The sequence below is a fragment of the Schistocerca serialis genome, chromosome 7 (assembly GCF_023864345.2).
Source record: "Schistocerca serialis cubense isolate TAMUIC-IGC-003099 chromosome 7, iqSchSeri2.2, whole genome shotgun sequence".
NCBI lineage: Eukaryota > Metazoa > Arthropoda > Insecta > Orthoptera > Acrididae > Schistocerca > Schistocerca serialis.
The window spans coordinates 36,795,766-36,817,462 of record NC_064644.1 but is presented as its reverse complement, the minus strand read 5'-3'; the positions used below and the strand labels follow the sequence as shown (position 1 = coordinate 36,817,462).

Below are 21,697 nucleotides of genomic sequence, written 5' to 3'. Positions count from 1 at the left end.
TCACACTCATACAAGGCCCGTTTGTTGGTTTGTTGTTACAAAGTATTGCATAGTCTTTGTAATAAATCCTTAGACACATGTTGCTGTCAGCAGACACTTGTGTGCACACTGCATTTTGTTGTTGTAAATGGCACTTTTTCTTTGCAACTAAAGTTAGATTTTTTTATTTTTTATTTTTTTTATGTTATTTCTCTTTTAGTTGGTTATGCAAAATTTTCTGTTAGAATATCAGATCAATTCTTACCAGTCAACATAACAAAAATTTAACTGAAAATAAAAACAATGAAAAATTCCCAGAATTCTACAATATTCTCATGTTTTGCCAGATGAAAAAATTCCTACATTTTTCCCGGATTCCTTGGCTGTCCTGGGGAGGGGGGGGTATACAACCTGTTAATCCATTAATTCTAAAGAATGCAAGGGCATGTAATAAAGTAAAGAAGATAATCATCACACTGAATGTTACACCTCAAACTCCTGGTATAAAACCTTTGTTCAGGAGATTTCCTATTAGCACCAAAGTCCACTAACAAAGACCCTTTGACTTGGAAGGATGATCCTTGTTACATTTGTGGAACTGAAAAAAGTTGGAAGATAGATGTTGCATGCAGAAACATTTGTAACTCATCCGAGATTACAATAACATTCTTACAAAAGAAGACACCATGTAAACATAGCCCAACCTGTACTCAATTCTTTCTTAAAAACAAATAATGTGCAATGTCTACTCACCTATGTCATATTTTGGTGCAAGAGAGGCTGGACATAAAAATAATTTCTCTTATGGAAAAGTTAAGTATGCTATTAACAAAAACACAACTTTTTACATTGTTCAGAAAGTCTTTGAAAATATTTCATGGAAAATTTGATTTATAATGTAGTTTACCAAGTACTGTGTTGGCCTCTATGTATTCCATAAATTCCTCTTGTAATTCGAAAGGAAATGGAGGCCATGAAAAGTGTGTACCACATCTAAAATTAATTAACTGAAAGGCATACTATTTTCCATTTTCAAGGTGCCTGGGGTTCACCTATTCTTAATGTATTCCAGATTGGTTTCGAAGCTTAAGGCTTCATCTTCAGGTGCCGCCAAGTAACTGTGAAAACATGAATGTGTGACAGTCAGGCCACTCAGTCATTGGGGATCACTCCCACATAAAACAAAGGAATGGGAATGCAGGACCAGCAACCACAGCACCCGCCTGAACAGCGCGACACTTCCTAAGGGTCAGCCTAGTTTACAGCCCTAAAAATCACATTTTGTTTTCAAACTGGAACCTATTGTTTTGCTAGGCTGTTTTCTCCAATGCTAACAAAATCCTGAAACTGTAAATTGACTGGCATAAACAATTACAAACCTTAATAGCTTTTTGCGATAAACATGGCAATCAAAAGCCTTTCCTGCAATATATGTGATGGAAGACGTAAAGTTACCATCTCACTATACAGTTGAGGCACTGGCTAGTCCATAAGCACATAAAGAAGACTGAGAACATTGATAGCTTTCAGACGAATCCTTTAGAGCTAATAGCATACACATACCTGCAAGGCTACATTGTTCCAAATGACTACTGCCACCACAACTCAACGAGGGTGAGGAGGTATGTAAGGTGGAGTGAGTGAAAGGAGAAAATGGGCAGGGAATGAGAGGGAAGGTCAGGGAAGGATGGCTGACAGCTGTGGGCGATAGCAGGGTGCAATGAGGGTGGCTGTGTTTGTGCCACAGTACTGTTTTATATCTTTGCACTCAAAGGAGGAGGAGGAGTTATGTGTAAGGATGTGGTTTGTCAGGTATATTTAATGAATGAGGTGATGGTTTTGGAGTCAGTAAGTAATAGTAGTGTTACTGTGGACAATAGGTGTCTGTCAAAAAGAGCCAAGATTCGTTACATAGAAACACAGCAACCAGCTACAACGAGGCATCGAAAATGGTTAAGTTTACAATATTATGAAAGTTGCTCCTCACCATATAGTGGAGTAGTGGAGATGCTGAGTCGCAGATAGCAACAACAAAAAGACTGTCACAAATAAAGTTTTCAGGCTTCGTCAAAAATAGATATCACACACACACACACACACACACACACACACACACACGCGCGCGCGCGCGCGTGCGCGCATACTGGTGTTGCTGAGTGAGTATCTCTAATTTACTGCAATCTCTGGCAAATGTGAAACATACAAAAGATGGGCCTATAGTGATTAGTTGGGTTGAGGCAAGAGATAGGTTCAGAGGAGAAGTTCTGGGATGGGCCCAAGAATTTTTAAAGGGGTCAAGGGATTAGGCTCAACTTCTAGGATGGGATTACTGTGGCAGGGATTGAAGGTGATAGAATCAGACTGTCAGCAGATATCTTCTGTCAAATAATCACTGCAGTCATCATGACAGTGAAGCCTTTGTCTGAAGGAAGGATAATCACATCAGGACTGTCTTAAAGAGGGACGCTGATGAAAAACACACACTATTTAAAAAAATGCACCAAATCCACAGTTTTGGAGATACGGCAATGAAATTTTGTACCATGCTTTAAATGAAAGTAACACATTTACATATAAAATCCTTTAATTATATATATTCAACTTTTTAATGAAATTTGAAGTTTTATTTTCAAAAAATAATGTATGTTCCTTTTTCTCAGAAAGTATTCAAGAGATTTCTACAAAAATTTCTCTGTTACATCTCTTTGAATGTTGTTTTTTGGAACAGGTCAAATAGGAAAATTTTCATATTTTTTAAATTGTAATTCCACACGTACAATTTTAAATTCGTGTAAAATTCCAAGCACTTTGCCCCATATCTCAGCTTGCAATCAGAATTTCAATTTGCTCTTGAGACAACGTTTATTAGGTTTACAGAAACGTGTACAAAATTTCATAATTCTAGCATTCATAGAATCTGAGGAAATGTACATAAACTTTAAAAAACAAACTTTTCAGGAAACGCAATTTAAAGTTCAACCTAACATTTTTCCTTATGTCACTTCTTCAGAAGGCACCACATTTGTACTCTGGGTCATCTGTCCCTTCAAGGCTTATCTTCTGGTTTCTTGTTGTCCGTCTTCTTTCCTTTACCAGGTCTTCAACTGTCTTCTCGGCTGCAGAGACACACTGTAAATAATTTTTTCTCAGGATGTCTTGAGTAAAATTTCCTATCTTGAAGCCCATTATTTCTAATATCTTCATCCTCCCAACATTTCGATCATTAACTACAATAACTGCATCATAAGTTGCAATTCTGACAACTGTAGCAGATGCAAATGTGTTTTTAGGGCCATCGTTTCCATATGAGTGAATTTAGAGACGCATTTGGATTTTGGGTTTTGCCATGAACACACTTTTTGAGAAAAAACCTGGAAGTGGGCTTGACAAGATCCAGGGTACAATTTGGAAGCCTCTCCGTGTGTATGTAGGGGTTGTTATCCCTCTGAACTTGTAGATATTTACACCACCTCATGTGGCACAGATACACTTGAAGAGAGTCTGTCATCTTCTTTATGAGTTTGTTGTGTCCGTCCACCAATGCCCTTTCCATCTTCCAACTTTTTGCCCTTCACGTCACTGACAAGTTTCCTCAATCTCGAGCCCATTCTCTTCTGGATGTGACCGATGCCTTCACGTTTCTCAATTGAAAGTTCTCCATGAGGTTTGCTCTCATTCACAGACTTGAATGCACTGGAGTCACCAACCCCAAGATATTTCACATATCTGACACCACGATCTTTGACAGATCTCTTAAAAATAATTTGCATACCAGCTCCTTCCATTCCATCACTAGAACCAGAAAATGTTTTGCTGCAGTTATGTCCTCTTACATCTTCTTCACAGTATCCACTAAGTGCACAGTTATGGTAAAATTTGCTCATAACTTGAACATCTAGAACCTTCCGTGTCAATACTTATGACACTTGACACACCATATAAAGACGTATGCCCTCTTTTCATGAATGTACAATCACACGACAGAACAAGATCTGTTCTAACATGACCAGAATCATTCTCATCGAACGGGTCATTGTCTGCAACAGCTTCTATTGTAGCTGCTATCATACTGTTCTCACACACACCAGAAATTATGTTTTCCAGTACACAGTTTATTTGTGTAAATCTCAGACATGGCGCTGGCATATTCATTATTCCACACAATAAATTTCCCCCTTCTTTCCCAACTACAATGCACCTCAATCCATAGGTAAATCTCATATTAGCTTCATAGTACTAGTTTTTACATTCAGAAGTTTTGAATGAGCTATCAGCATCGCAGTTTTTGCACAAAATATGCAGATTGGCTGCCAAGCCTACTCCCTTACCATCATCTATAAGCTGAATGTTATCACTACCACACGTCTTACAAACACAAGAAAATTTCACTGCTGCAATCAATAATTCAAGTTCAATTAATCTAAATCCAGTGTACTGAGATTCATCACTGTAGTATGCACCATTCACCTCACCAATTTTTCGCTTGGAGCTGCTAGGAGACGAGTTCACATTTTCAGCAGTGTTTTTACTTCGTACTTAGCCTCATTACTGGTTTGTCATTCTTTCTCACGTCTTCCATTCACTAACGTATTCAAACACAGTTTACTCAGTTTTTTATATACTCTTTGTGATCATGGCATAACTGAATGAATAAAGAATCGAACACTTGGAGATATTTCCGTCAGTATCTTGAGGGGGGGGCGGGGGATTGCTTCGTCATAAATGATGCAGCTAGTTTGTTATTGTTTATAATATACAGAACAGAGTCAAAGATGATCTATAAAACCAAAGAGTATGTATCACGGCCTTCTACATGTATCCCACACACGTTTGGTTGAAAGTAATACACAGAATCGTTGTTCACTGAGCTGGTATCGAAGTGCTGCTATAAGACGTGGGTGTGACAGGGAGGCCATGTCACACTTTTAATTAATTTTCAGGCACTTCGGATGCGATTTCAACATTGAAACTTTGGGAACTTATTGTCCACGAGTTGCCCTAACAAATAAAAAATAAATAAAAAATTGACATTTTTGGTCAATTTCATCAAGGTCTGCCCTTAAAGTTATGGATACCTGTTATTTACTCCACTGAGAGGTTTGTGACCTTAGGCCACACCTACTCCCAAACCCGCGCAACGCGGTTCATACCAGTAAAAAACACCCAGTTTCAAGATCCGTCCGAAGTATCCACCCACCAGATCCTACTCCTGTCCCATCACAATCGTATCATATCTTATCAGGGGCAGAGTCAACTGTGAAAGCAATCAAACACCATCACAGCTGAAACTTTCGCAGAGCAGTTTATGTGGGCGTCAACCACCACCCAGATGTTCAACCAAATGAATGGTCAGTGCCAAAATGTAATAAAGAGCAGTTAGCCACTTAGTGACAGAACTTGTCGTGAGCACAATTCGCTGCTTCACAAGCTACACCATCTGGATTCGCCTCTCCTCCACCAACAACAGTTTCCCTGAATTACTTAGATGGCAATTGTCTTTGCCACACACCCATTGTCTCGGCCTCAATCTCCTCTAGTGCTTGCCCCTTACCCACTTTTGCCCTTGTCCAATGACCCTAACTTCACTCATCCTACCATCACGTTGTCCTCTCTGTAGTCTCCCCCTCTCAATTTCTTTCTCCCATTCCACTCTCCACTTCATTGTGCACTGTGAAGAATATCCCCCGTCTGTAGTCAGAATGAGCTCACCAGTATTACACTCTTAGCTTCTATTCCTGCTGCCTCTTCCTCCCAGTGATTAACCACATTTCTCGAACCCTCCCTCCTGCTCCCTGCCTTTCTCTCCTTGGCCACTCAACTCGTCACAATGCCAGTTCTCCAACCCTTCCTCCTGCTCCCTGGCTCTCTCTCCTTGGTCATTCAACTTGCCACAATCCCTCACTTCATTACAGCTGCAGTGCTAGCACAATGTACTAAGCCAGAACACTGTAACTGAGCAGCTGCGCGTATTCTAGTAGTTCTTGAGGAGGATGGTCCTTAAAGTTAGCAACATTCTATCTTCTTTGTGTGCCCAATAACAACTCAACTACAGCACAAGAAGTTGTTTGTTACTTTCTCCTTCCATTATTTTTTAATGATTGATTTGGTTACTTCTGTCAAATCTCAGCATAAACTACAATTTGTAGCATGTCGCTGGCTTACCTTCACTAAGTGCATCGCCTCCATTGCCTTTGGATTCTTGCGTGAGAACATAGTCAAATCTTGCTTTAATGTCTTGCGCAACCTGGCTTCTTTAGGACTGTAATAGTAGCCAGGATACTTCCGTTTATGTTCCTCATCAGCTGCCCTTGAAGCTGCATAGTAAGTCTCTTTTCTTTCTGCCGACAGATTCTTCCACATTGCTCCCAAGCGCACAGATATTTCTTTATTGCTCTCCGCTGAAAATTGAGAATGGTTGTTAAACTTCAACTATATCTGGAATAAGATACTCACTTTTGTGCAGCATACAAAGTAGAGAGAGAATTATAAATAACTAACAGATTATGTTGACTTGTTGTAATTACAAACTTTCATTACATCTAAAACAATGAAATGTTTTTACAAAAGACAACATACTTGGCATAACATTAGTTCATTTGTGTTTCCACTGCAAACGCTTTGTTTAATGTAGACATCAATGTGCATGTAATTACTTGAATAAAATACTTTAGACTGAAATATTGATAATTATGGAAAGGGTAGTTTGCTACGCACCGTAAAGATGACATGTTGAATTGCAGACAGGTGCAACGAAAGGACCGTTACACGTCAAGCTTTTGGCCAATACCTTTTTTTCTGATGAAGGCTTTGGCCAAAAGCTTAATGTGGAACAGTCTTTTCACTGTGACTGTCTGCAACTCAACATGTCATGTTTACAGTGAGTGACAATATATCCTTTTCGTTGTTGCAGCCTGGACGTTCCATTACTTGTTACAATTTAGATTGAAAATTTTCAGGGAAAAAATTTGGGATTTGGGCTATTCCGTGCCAAGTGGTCTAATATCGAGAAATGTTCCCACATGACCATAATGGATTTTGATGAAATTTTGTATGAACATTCACACATGTTCTCAATGAACACTGGTAAAGCTTCAGTTTCAGAAATTCAAAACTTGCAGAGATATAGTCACTTGTTTGCAACCATAGCACAGCTTCCTACAGTGCATCCTTAAATTTTGAGCAACTGTGAGATGAGACATCTCCGTAAGTATTTGCATGAAAGAAATAAAACTTGGCCATCTTATACAACTTTTAGAGCTCTTTAAAGTAAAATATTAATAAAAGGATTTCTGAGCAATTTTCATATAGATAATTTGAAGCAAAGTTGGGCGAAAAAATAGCTGTTTAAAAAAAATGCGAACTTTAGTTTTTTATATCTCCAAAAGTAATTGTGGGATGTACATGAAACTTTGCACACCATACCTCACCAACACAAGGTCTTAGAATATAAAATTTAATTCTCCTATTGCTTTCCATTATTTCATAAATCTAGGGTGAAGTTGACGATTTTTCAAAAAGTGCTAAAAATGGTTATTTTAGTCAAATTTTCATAAAAGTGTTTTCTCCAAACTCTTCTAAACTATGGTCATTATAAAGCGCATATTCTAAACTATCTAGAAAAGTGGATTTGGTTTTGCAATGCAAGCATATAAGGCCCTAAAAAGTAGCATCATCAAAGAGGCGCACTGGAAGTTTGAACACATTTTTCTGGCACTCAAATTATACCTGAAACCTTTTATTTTAGTGATGAGGAAAAAGAGCGGTTGGTCCGACGTTCTGAAGCAAAGCTGGACAATACCTCTCAAGTTTGCCTACACCATGAAGCCCTGTTATTGACACAACATGAGAGGTTACAAAAAAAATGCTTAAATCCCTTTGGGAAAGTGAATCATAATGTTAAGGCAGGAATTCGCACTCTTGATACTAAAACAGCTAATAAGGATTCTGATATGTTGAAGAAGCAGCTTGTTAATAACATAAAGCCAGATCAGAAAATTTGTCCGGCTTGCAGGACTACCTAAAATAAACACTTGGACGAAGCTTTATCAGCCTTATCATCACATTCTGATGAGGACTTTACACCAAAAGAAGAATTAAATAGTAGCTTATTGTCTATCGGTATTTCACCCCTGAAGAGAACAGTAAGCTACAGAGATAAGCCCCAATATGTGAAGAAGAAAATTCAGAAGGCTCAAAATGTGATTAAAAATAGAATTGTAAATGCCATGGGAGTAAACTGACAAATTGAAGACGCTAGTGAAATTAAGGAATGTGGAAACTGTGCCGACTATGCACATTTGCTGACTGAACTGAAAGCCAAGATGCAGAATGCAATTCATAAAGAACAGATGCAAATTTTAACCTTGGAACCTGTAAGTTGGACAGTCAGACAAACAGCAGCTCAGTTCGGTGTGTCTGAAAGAATGGTGAAGAATGCTTGGAAGCTTAAGGCAGAGAAGGGCATTCGGGCACTTCCCGAAAATAGGCAAAGCAGGAAATTACCAGCAGAAGTTGCTAGTAGAGTGCGAAATTTTTTTGAAGATGATGAGTATAGTAGGGTGTGCCCTGGAAAAGAAGATAGTATCTCAATTAGACTTTTAGATAGAAAGACATACATGCAGAAAAGATTGTTACTTTGCAATTTACTGGAAATGTATGTTATCTATAAGAATATAAATGGTCCAGAAATAGGGTTCTCAAAGTTTTGTGAACTTAGACCCAAATGGTGTGCAACAGTAGGATCAGCTGAAATGCATGCAGTTTGCATGTGTGCAATTCACCAAAATGTTAAGCTTATGCTTAGCAGAGCTGGTATACGTGAAAATTCTTAGCAAGGCATTTTGCAATCCAAACTTTAAACAGTGCATGCTACATTGCTATGAAAGGTGTCCTGGGCCCGAAGCTATAGCATCTGAAATTGCCAGCTATTTCCTAGATCATGAGCCACAGGAAGTTATTGTGTTTAAGCAATGGATACATACCGATCGGGCCGCACTGGACACGAAGCAAATGGTAGTGGATGAATTTATTGAAGATGTAAAAAATAAAATATGGAGTCTGTTATGCCATCATTACATTGCCAAGCATCAAAGCTTGCATCTTAAAGGCCTTAAATGTCATCTGAAAGACGAAGAACTTCTTGTCCTAATGGATTTTGCAGAAAATTATTCTTTTATCATTCAGGATGCTGTGCAAGGCTTCCACTGGGACAATAGTCAATCAACAATTCATCCATTTGTTATCTACTTTTGTCAAAATGAGAAAGTAGAATCTTTAAGTTTTTGCATTATCAGTGATTGTTTGCGGCATGACACTATTACAGCTCACGTTTTTATCAAGGAGCTCATTAAATATATAAAAGCACAGTTTGCACAGATATCCCACATTCATTATTTCAGTGATGGCTCCAGTGCTCAATATAAAAATTTCAAGAAGAGAGGTTTAAACTTGGACAAACTGTAGCAGGCACTAGAGAAAATCATCACTTTTTTCCTATTCATGAAACAATTCAGGTCAGCGGAGTTTCAAATGATTGTTCATCTTTTCTAGCTAAAATGGGTCACAGTAATGAAGGAGGCATATTAATGTCTGCTCTCCAACCAGGACAATATGTTTCATGCATCTATGAAAACGTGTGGTGGATTGGGAATATCTGTGAGACCCCCACAGAGCAAAGGGATGCATTAATAAACTTTATGCATCCACATGGTCCAGCAAATTCATTTTATTGGCCACCAAGAAGTGACAAGTGCCGAGTTCCAGAACACCACATTATTGCAGTTATTCCAGCTCCATCAGTAAATTCATCTGGCCGGCAATACACCATTCCTCTTGATATTCATCAGAAAATTAATGTAGCATATCAAAAATTGAAATAGGTTAGAGGAACAATCTAAGGAACCCAAGAGTGCCTTCTAATTTTACACAGGGTACTTAAATAATTTTACTATCAGGCTTGGGAACCTGTGTAAAGAAACCCTTATCAGGCTTGGTATGTTTAACCAACCAATTTCACACGTTTCCCTAATAACTTTAAGACAAAAATTCACAGGTTACAACACCTAGGTATTAAAATCTCTGCAATAGTGATTGGAAAATTTACGTCACTTGATGCATGATTCAAGCAAACCGATTCTTTTTTGGAAAAATGTTTTATACAATTGAATCCAAAAATTAGGTCTTAATTTTCCACTTGTAAATATTTACAATTTTGAGAAGTACAAAAAATATGAAGCTATTATTCATTGAATTCTTTATGATTTTTTTTTCTTTTCTTTTTTTACAAATGAGAAGAGTTGTATGCAGATGAACACTTACGATAAAAGCAGAAGGGCTACTTCTCATAGTTTTCAAGTTTTTCTGACAGTCTCATTGACTATTTACCAGATCTTTATATTTCAATTATTCGAGGCACTAATAAACATTTATTAGGCATAATAAAAGATTTCAGGTGTAATTTGAGTGCCAGAAAAATGTGTTCAAACTTCCAGTGCGCCTCTTTGATGATGCTACTGTTTAGGGCCTTATATGCTTGCATTGCAAAACCAAATCCACTTTTCTAGATAGTTTAGATTATGCTCTTTCTAATGACCATAGTTTAGAAGAGTTTGGAGAAAACACTTTCTTGAAAAATTTGACTAAAAATAACCATTTTTAGCACTTTTTGAAAAATCGTCAACTTCACCCTATATTTTTGAAATAATGGAAAGCAATAGGATAATGAAATTTTATATTCTAAGACCTTGTGTTGGTGAGTTATGGTGTGCAAAGTTTCATGTACATCCCACAATTACTTTTGGAGATATAAAAAACTAAAGTTCGCATTTTTTTTTTTTTTAAACAGCAATTTTTTCGCCCAACTTTGCTTCAAATTATCTATATGAAAATTGCTCAGAAATCCTTTTATTAATATTTTACTTTAAAGAGCTCTAAAAGTTGTATAAGATGGCCAAGTTTCATTTCTTTCAATCAAATACTTACAGAGATATCTCATCTCAAAGTTGCTGAAAAATCAAGGATGCACTACAGAAAGCTGTGTTATGGTCTTAAACAAGTGACTGTATCTCCGAAAGTATTGAATTTCTGAAACTGAAACTTTACCAGTGTTCATTGAGAACATGTGTGAATGTTTATATAAAATTTCATCAAAATCCATGAGGGTCATGTGGGAGCCTCTACACCACTTGGCATGGAATGACCCATTTTCACTCTGCAGCGGAATATGTGCTGATGTGAAATTTCCTGGAATATTAAAACTGTGTGCCGAACTGATACTCTAACTCGGGACCTTTGCTTTTCTCAGGCAATTTCTCTACTGACTGAGCTACCCGAGCATGACTCACAATCCATCCTCACACCTTTATTTCCGCCACTACTTCTCCTACCTTCCAAACTTCGCAAACTTCTGGAAACAACTGCCAGACTGTGGTTAAGCCATGTCTCCACAATATCCTTTCTTCCAGGAGTGCTACTTTTGCTAGGTTTGCAGGAGAGCCACTGTGAAGTCTTAAAGGTAGAAGACAAGATACTGATGGATGTATTAAGCTGTGAGGTTGGGTCACGTGTCGTGCTTGAGTAGCTCAGTTGGTAGAGCACTTGTCTGGGAAAGGAAAAGGTCCTGAGTTTGAGTCTCGGCCTGACACAAAGTTTTAAGCTGCCACGATGTTTTGGCAGAATTAATATCTAAGTCACTGCTAACTTATGCACTATAAACACCCAAGCTCAATTTTCAATATATGACTATTCCCACATTATAAATTACTTGCTCAGTGCATTTCATTTACATTCATTTCGCTAAGTTTGTCGAAACTGCAGATTGTTGTCTATTTGTTGTGCATTATCACAAGACAGACGAATTTTGTTGGAGGTTTGATGAAGGACTTTTTGCAACTTGTTTGATATACTGATTTTATTACAATGTGAGCAACTAGTCACACAAATGTAACACATTGATGCATTTGTAATAAAACTCAGATGAAACAATTTTTTTAAGTTCAATGCCATGTATAGAAACATATTATTTGACTTTCATAGTCAACATGCCATTAAAATCATTTTTTTACAAATGTAAATAGCACCGGGGACAATGTATGAGGACTGGTTGGTTGGTTTACGGGAGGGGGGGACCAAACTGCTTGGTCCTTGGTCCCTTGTTCCCAATTAAAACAATTCCACAAGGAAAAGAATAAAACAAACAAGACATACAGCACATCGGGAGAAAGGAAAAACCACCAGAATGACAGAAGGGCAGCAAACACTGCAATGGACAAAACAGGACAAGAAAACCACAGAGAGATGCAAGAAACAGGTAGAAGGGATTAAAACAAGAGGCAGACGACCATAGCTGACTGATCACAAGAATAAAAACGATAAGCCAGCCACTCTGCAACACATTAAAACCTCCAGCCTAAAGGCACTAGGCCACCGAACACACAGGGACATGCGCTAAAACTTGGATAGAATGATTTAAAAAAAAAAAAACGCCCACACATATAAAACGTAAGACTAAAATCAGCCTATGAGGTGCAGTCAGCTAAAATTAATGGTAACAAGCCCAGTAACCGAAGATTTTGTCGCAGGGTAGCCAAAGCAAGGCAGCACAACAGAACTGTCAACCAGGCGCCACAATGACATTTGGGGGGGGGAGGGGGGGGGGGGGGGGTTCACAGTGCAGGAAATAGCCATGGGTCCCCCAATCACCCAAGTGTGGCCAATGCAGAGCCGGCAGAGAACTGCAGAGTCTGGGGGAGAGACCCGCATGGATGACTTCCACACATTCATAGTCTCCTTAATGGCATACAATTTTTTGTACAGACTGAGGTTATGCCATTCAATCTCCCAAAGCCGAAAACCCTTGCAGTGTAATGCTGAACGCAGATCAGTTTGGGTTGGGTTGGGTTGGGTTGTTTGGGGGAAAGAGACCAAACAGCGAGGTCATCGGTCTCATCGGGTTAGGGAAGGAAGTCGGACGTGCCCTTTCAAAGGAACCATCCCAGCATTTGCCTGGAGCAATTTAGGGAAATCACAGAAAACCTAAATCAGGATGTCCGGACGCGGGATTGAACCGTCGTCCTCCCGAGTGCAAGTCCAGTGGCAGGTCAGTTTTCAATCTCCAAAAGCAGTTTCCGCATAGCCTGTTTGGCCAGCCTGTTAGCAAGCTCATTGCCTGGAATTACGACATGTCCTGGGGTCCAGACAAACACCACAGAACGACTGGATCATTCCAAGGCACAGACCGACTCCTGGATGGTCGCAACCGAGGATGGCGAGGTTAGCACTGGTCAATAGGTTGTAGGCTGCTGAAGAAGTCACTACAGATAAGAAACAACTTGCCAGTGCATGAACAGATGTACTCAAGTGCACGAGATATAACCACCAGCTCTGCAATGAAAACCCTGCAGCCATCTGGCAAGGAGTGCTGTTCAATATGGCTGCTGTGCACACAGGCGAAGCCAACGTGACCATAAGCCATCAAGCCGTCAGTGTAAAGAACTTCAGAGCCCCAGGACATGTCAAGAATTGAGAGGAGGTGACAGCAGAAAACCACAGGAGGAACCGAGTCCTTAGGGCAATGTGACAGCTCCAGACGAAGCTGCAGCCTAGATATACACCATGGAGGTGTATGCGAATGAAACCGGAAGGAACCTAGTTCACACAGAAGGGATTGGCTGCGAACTACAATCGTTAAGCCCTGACCTGGGCTGCCAATGTAGGAAATGAACCGCCATGGCTGGAAAAAGGAGACGGTAATTGGGATGTTCAGGAGAGCTACGGACGCGTGCGATGTAGCTGGCGAACAGTTGTGCATGCCTGATCTCGATGGAGGGACCCCAGCCTCCACCAGTACACTGGCACCAGACTCATCCTAAAAGCTCCCGTCGCTAGTCGAACTCCACAGGGGTGCACTGGGTCTAGCAACTGCAATGCTGAGGGTGCCGCTGAAACATAAACCAAACTCTCATACTCAAGGAATGAACAAGTGCTCTGAAGAGTTGCATCAGTCTAGAGAGATCTGCACCCCAGTTGGTGGTGCTCAGGCAGCAGAGGACATTGAGGTGCTGCCAGCACTTTTGCTTAAGCTGGCGAAGGTGAGGAAGACAAGTCCTAAGACCAGTCCTAAGAATCAATGTGTCTCCACTATAGTGAGTGGAACATCATCAAGGTAAAGTTCTGAGTCTGGACGAATGGTACGATACTGACAGAAGTGCATGGACACACAACTTCATGGCTGAAAACTGGAAGGCATGGGCTAGAGCCCATGTCTGCGCCTTGTTGATGGCTCCCTGTGGTGCCACTCAGCAACACCAGTACTGGAGGAGCAGTACAAGTCGTCTGCATACAGAGAAGGTGAAATAGACGGCCCTACAGCTTCTGCTATACCATTAATGGCCACTAAATATAGAGATACACTCAATACACGGCCCTATGAACCTCATTCTCCTGGATATGGGGGAACTATGAGAGGCACCAACTTGGACACAGGAAGTATGTGACAGGAAATTTTGGATAAAAATCTGGAGCAGGCCCCCGAGCCCCCACTCATATAATGTAACAAGGATTTGATGTCCCCAGGTCGTGTCGAAAGCTTTTCATAAATAAAAACAGGCAACTTGATGTTGGCCTCTGGAAAAGGCTGTTCGGATGGCAGACTTGAGGGACACTAGATTATCAGCAGTAGAGCAACCCTGGTGGAAACTGTCCTGGCATGGAGCCAGTAGGCCACGTGACTCCAGGAGGTAACACATCCGCCGACTCACCGTATGTTCTAGCAGCTTACAAAGAACATTGGTTAGGCTCATGGGCCAAAAGCTATCGACATCAAACAGATTTTTACCAGGTTTGAGCACGGGAACAATAGTGCTCTCCTCCCATTGCGACGGGAATACACAATCACTCCAGATGCAGATGAAGATGACAAGGATATGTCGCTGGTAGTCTGACGAGAGATGTTTAATCATCTGAGGTGGATCTGATCTGGCCCAGGAGCTGTGTCGGGGCAACAAACAAGGGTGCTGAGGAGCTCCCACTCTGTAAATGGCATCTGGGTAGGCATCCAGGGGAATGATACAGAGGAGTGACAGGGAAGATGGGGAAGTGTTCACTACCACGCAAGTCATCTTGGGCTCTCCAGTGGACAGATGGGAGAAGTCCTGGGCTCCAAAGTGATGAATCAATGGCCAAGTAAGTACCATGAGCCATGATGAAATGTGCGGGGGGTGGGGGGAGGGAATTTTTAAGAGGCAGAGGTCAGGTGAGACAGTAAATTTTCAGCATCTCTACCTGCCAGTAAACATGGTGCCACCACACAAGGGGTTATGGGTGTTAAAATCTCCCAAAAGTGCACCATCTGGAGGAAGATATAGGCTGCAGACGGTTATTTGCTGTGTCGTCCTTATCCTGACGGCCAAAGCTTCAAGAGGAGTTTGAAGTGAAGGGACACAGGTTTACTACATACTGAGTTCAGCACACAGACACAAACTCCACCCGACACTCTATTATATTCACTGTGGTTCTTGTAATATCCCCTATAGCCGCGGAGGGCAGGGGTCCACATTGCCTAGAATGAGGTTTCCTGGAGAGCCATGCAGAAAGCAGATGTTAAGCTTAACAGTTGTCGTAGCTCAGCCGGGTGGTGGAAAAAACTGCCGCAATTCCACTGGAGGATGATGTCGTTATGAAGTTGGGAAGGCATAAAGCAATAAATGAGGCAGTTCACGACTCAAGGTCACCTGATGCCACTGGCTAAGTATCTGAGCATTCTATATCCATTGTGTCCGAGGGTCCGATGAGATCTAGGTCCTCAGCGAACGCCAGAATCTACAGCTCATCCTCAGATGCAGTGCTTGTAGGTAGCGGTGGTGTGGGTCCCACCACAATTTCCATGTTCTTGGGGTGTCTTCTTTTTAGATTTCTCTCGTTGCTCCTAGGGTTTCTCTAGCTGGGTGGGCTTCACTGATCCAGTTTCCAGGACTGGGAGGATCTTGAAGTCCTTTGACCATCTGCTTTTGGGCACTTCAGCCACTGGCGGGTGTCCTCTTACCCACTCGTAGGAACTTCGCTTCACCAGCTGAGAAGTGGGGATAGATGTCCCTGATGGTTGGGAGGGGGGGGGGGGGGGGGGGGGGGGAGACTGCTCCCAAAGTAGGTGGTGCGGCAGCAACAAGGATAGGAATTGCCTCCACCATCAAGGTGGCGGGTGTAGTCTTGTGGGCCTGACGACCAACTGTCAATTGCGGAATGGATGAGGCTGGAACCATTGTTGTAGCAGCGGCATAAGACGATGTCATGCGCACATGATGGAGCATTTCAAACTCCCTCTTAACCTCAGTGTAGGTTAGTCCGTCCAGGGTCTTGTGTTCCGTAATTTTCCATTCACGAAGTATTGGGATTTGATGGTCGTCCAGAGTTGTGACATATGACGCTGGAAGTACAGTGGGAAGACATATGCCTGAACTTCCAGCACTTAACGCACCGATCGGAGGAGGGAAATATGGCTTTAAATCACAGTGGTGTACCATCACCTTCACCTTGTCGGGTAATGTGTCACCCTCAAAGGCCAAGATGAAAGCCTTGGTGGCAACCTGATTGTTCCTCAGACCCCGATGGATGCACCAGACAAAATGAACACCTCGTCGCCCTAAACTGGCGCGCAGCTCGTCATCTAATTGCTAAAGAAGGTCCCAATGGAATATAATACCTGAACCATATTTTAGCTCTTATGGGACATGATGGAAACAGAAACATCCGCCAGATTGTCAGAGGCAAGTAATGCCTGCGATAGGTCAGAGGATGCTGTTTTTATCAAGACTGACCCAGATCACAATTTGGACAATCCCTCCACCTACCCAAACTTGTCCTCTGAGTGCTCCACAAAAAACTGAGCCTTCATCGACATGAAGGATTCCCCATCAGCTCTCGTACATGTGAGGTACAGGGGCGAATAAGGTTTGCTGCCATCCTTACCCTATGTTTCTCCCATGCTGTGGCCAGGGATTTGGTGTCATCCTTCTGTGTATTAAATTGAGACCTTGAGTGCTTAGAGACTGCTGGTGTTTGACCACCAGCAAGTGATGACGTTGTATGCTTCATGGCATGGCATCCGCTCTGCTGCCACCCACACCGACCAGGGGTCCTCCCCATGGGCGCCACCCGGCCTCAGCAAAGGCCATCTGGCATGATGGCCATTTCCGGGAGTCCCCATGCCACAGGTAGATGGGCATCTACTCCTTGGCATAAGTGGGGAATTAACAGCGCAGGCATCAGCAGAGCGATCCCTGTGTAGTCTGGGGGCTACAACCAATAGGGTACATGGCGGCCCCACCACAACGGACCGGCTACTGTGCCAGATACGACATGTAAAGAAGTCCACAATCATTGTCGGCACAGAAAACGACACCGCACAGTGGATGGAGGAAAAACGCACCCACATGATCTTGCCCAACAGCTGGAAAATGAGCAGAATTACAAATCCACAATGATAAAGTATGCTACAGATCTCAGTGCACAATGGACACGATTCACTATGTAGGGTACCCTTCTCCAATTGGCTCGCTCTTCGGGAAAATTTGGAAGAATGGAGGTCGAACCCTACAGGGGACCATCACAGAAGGCCAAAACATTTGAGACTACTTTTAGTCACCTCTTACAACAGGCAGGAAAACCTTGGGCCTATTCTAACCCCCAGACCCGCATGGGAATGTATGAAGAGTAAGGCATTTCAACTACGTCAGAGGCTGATTAAAGATATTGTCAATCTCCCTCAGAAACTCGAGATATTGAAAATCTCTTTTAACCTCAATGAATAGCGAACATGGCTTCACAAAACAACAGCCAATGTGTTTTATGAACTTATTAATAAGAAAACAAGGACGCTCCAGCACAGTAGTTTGGAGGACAGAGGTTGCAACCATGTAGATTGCCACTGAAACAGCTGTTAACTTAACACAAAAATCCCTATATTTTAACTTTGTAATCCCTTGTCAGACTAACGAAAGACTCATGTCATTGAATTAGTCTGATGCAAATCTGTTATTCTGGTACAATAAAATATAACATTTTCATTTAAAAAAATAGATGACCTTATTTCATTGATTAATGAAGTTGTAAAACTGCATTGGCTTTTATTTCATGAGCCCTTGTCACTATTTACTTAAGTGAAGAGAGATTACAAATGCCATTCAATCCAAACCTTTCATACAAATACAGATTTAAGAAAGAATTGTGGAGACCTTCGGTTTTAGTAGTATTATATTCCGATTATTACAATTTCTCTAAAACTAGGAGGGAATATTAGTAATGAGTTTCACTAATCATCCACACGTAAGAATGGATGTGGATGTGTGTGTGTGTGTGTGTGTGTGTGTGTGTGTGTGTGTATTTTTGTTTTCCACATCTCCTAAACCACTGGACCGATTTCAACAATACCCCTTCCTATCAGGCAACAGTCGCTGTGGGGGTTAATAACCACATGCCTATCATAGTTCAGGAGAATGATGTCATAAGCAATGAGATGTGTGAAAAATGCTGCACCATGCATGAAGTTTTAATACATTTCTTGTTTACTCCTAAGACATTCCTACAGTCAAAATCACTTAAGGAAATCCCTGACACCAGCAGCACTTTTCACAGCTGTAGGTAAAAACACTTACTGTCTATAGATGTATGAAGAGGTGTTATCATAGAAACGTTTATGTAAACACATTGTAGACATGCGAAGCAGCTACTCCAAGAGTACAGAGACTGTCCAGGAGTAATGACATCTAAATTTCATTTTGTGACAACATGTGTTACGTCTCACATAAGAAGGAGAAATTTCTACCACTACATGTAGGAATTTGACATAGCAGGATTGTGGCCTATTAAGAAACAGGTTTATTGTTGCATTATACTGTTGGCTACATCAGCCAGGACCCCGCAGCTGTCACGCAAATGTGGATGGCCCAGAAGTCCTATAATTGAGATACCACGCAAGTAGCACATGAGAGGACAGATGTGTTGTGAACTTGGCCACATAGCATTGTTCAGCAAAGCTGTGTACCTGGAGTCAAGGAATGTGCCTGTTTGTAGGAAGATGAGTCTCCACACCAACAGTGTGACACAGTCTGGAGCGTCACAAACCGTCTTCACAGTGTCCACTGTCACGGCTTACACTAACATAACAGCAAAGAGAGGCATCTTGACATTGGTGTGCCACAAATGTAACAGAAGCAACTGCAGATCATAAACTATAGACTTTATACCACATGTGGTCATACTGTGACATCATTAGCGTCTATCGTGTGACTGTAGGCAGTAATTTCATTTCAACAGCTTGCTGTAATTGAATTTCTTCTTAAAGAGGAAAATGTGGTGCTGAAATTCACCTCAGACACTTCAACATGCCTATGGGGATTACTGCATTTTTGAAGCTCTTCCATGCATTGTGCGATAAACGTCATGGAAAGATTATCCTGCAACAGGATAAAACACGTCATCACAATTCTCGTGCCACTGCAGGGAAGGTCAAAAAATTTGTATGAGAAACTCTTCCACGTCCTCTGACTACCACCTTTCCAGTTCTTTTCAGGAAGAGATTCAAGGTCAATTCTATGAGACAGAACTGATGGCAAAAATGTGTGCAAGGAAATGGAGGTTATGTTGAAAAGTGACAGAGTATGTAGATCAAGATGATGTACTTTGTCTAAAAAGAAAGATTAAAAATTTGTTGCTCATTACTTTCTACAGCCATCACATGTCACAAAGAAATTAAAAGAGAGCGTCTTCAACAAAAAACCAACACAAGCTGCTAAAAATGAGAAGCAGTGGATTAAAATCAGTTACAAGAAGTTTAATGAGGGCAGTGTCCTAGCACTGTTAGCTGATAAAAGGTCCAGCAGTTGTGATTACAGACAAAAGTGAGAACATAAATAAGACACTCAATTTCTTTCAAAATGATACTGGAAATCTCACATTGTCCCACATTAATCTAAAGCAGCAGCAAATACAATATTTTTTTTATTTACAAGGTAACAACATCAAAAATTAACAACAATGAATCCAACAGTTCCAAAGTTATGGGCCCCATCAAAAATCCATAAAATTAATTTCGCTGTCACACCCACTGTTAATTCAATGGATCATCTAGGTTACAAATCTGTGAAAAAGCTGCAATCAGTTTTACAAAACCAATACAAATTTCAAACTGCTTATTCAGTAAAAAACAGTTACCAAGCAACTCAAGACATCAAAGAACTTCGGGTCCCAGTCAATGCTAAACTTATTTCTCTAGATATAGTAAACTTACACAGCACCATACCCATCACAGACCCTGTAGATATAATTAAATATAATTTATTAAAATATCGACAATGTCCACATATGAAACAGCTAAATTAAAAGAGTTACTAGATCTTGTTCTCACCCATATTCACATTCAATGGCAAAATATACACAAGAATGTTGGCCTAGCAATGGGAAGCCCACTCAGTGTGATCATTGCAGAAATTTTCATTAACCACCTTGATAATAAAATTTTGTACAACGATGTCAATATCAATCAGAAAATTTTGCCCTACCACAGATACGCAGATGAAATACTCATAGTATATGAGAAACAAGAGAAGAAACAGAAACTTTGTTAAACAGATTCAATAGTTTGCACAAAAACATTCAAAAAGAGAACAAAATAATTTTTTTTAGATATGACAATAACTGACACAAACAAGATACTCAACATTGGTGTACACAGAAAACCAACAAACACAAGACACATCATTGAGAAGTCATACATGCCCCAACTCACATGCCAGCCGAAGTGGCCGTGCGGTTAAAGGCGCTGCAGTCTGGAACTGCAAGACCGCTACGGTCGCAGGTTCAAATCCTGCCTCGGGCATGGATGTTTGTGATGTCCTTAGGTTAGTTAGGTTTAACTAGTTCTAAGTTCTAGGGGACTAATGACCTCAGCAGTTGAGTCCCATAGTGCTCAGAGCCATTTGAACCATTTTGAACCCAACTCACATAAACAAGCTGCATTCAAAACTCTCTTTAACACATGACAGAAATTCCCACTAGTGCTGCCAACTACGAGACTGAAATAAACACAAATACAATGCACATAGCAATGGTTACCATGAACAAGAAACCGGTGCACTTTCACCCCAGATAATCGAAAGCTAAAGCAAACCAACTGGCACTGTCACAACACACAACATACAGAAACCTAAGTATGTAGCTATACACCAAAACAGAAATGAGGATCACTTTTGAAACAATCAATACAACTGCTGTATGATATCTCACAACCAGCTGAGGAATCGAGCAATTACACAATTTATAAAATAATATGAGTCACTGCAACAAATATTACACTGGCCAAATGTGTAGAAATTTTACAACCCTTTCTAAAGAACACATTAACATTTCAGACTTGATAATGCTAATATGTCAGATACAGAAGAACTAGAGATGAATGAGAACAGTGCTGCAATAGCGAACAACCTTTACGTACCACATAATTTAGTGAAGAGGGAAATGGACACCATGGAGAAAATGAAAATATTCATCCATGGCCTAAAGTGGAAAAATATGAAAGCCTAAATGAAATTAGGGAGTTCAAGAATTCACCCATTTCTTCACCAACTTCAATTCAATACTGTTAAAATACAAAACAAGTCAAAATTAAGGGTGTCTACACAAATCCATATTCCAGCAATATATTTGCAATACTTTTAAATAATTCTCA

General features: G+C 40.7%; 1 protein-coding gene across 3 annotated transcripts in view; it reads right to left on the bottom strand.

Annotated features, from left to right (window-relative positions):
• The window catches only part of LOC126412526 (protein tramtrack, beta isoform-like), a 143,566-nt gene that overhangs the window by 23,423 nt on the left and 98,446 nt on the right, over window positions 1-21,697 (bottom strand). For all 3 annotated transcript variants that reach the window (XR_007575303.1, XM_050082165.1, XM_050082163.1), the window contains exon 10: window positions 6,142-6,377. Coding sequence is in view for 2 of the 3 variants with exons in the window: in XM_050082165.1 (XP_049938122.1) it covers window positions 6,142-6,377 (236 nt within the window). In the remaining variant the exon portion in view is untranslated. The remainder of the gene's footprint in view (window positions 1-6,141; window positions 6,378-21,697) is intronic.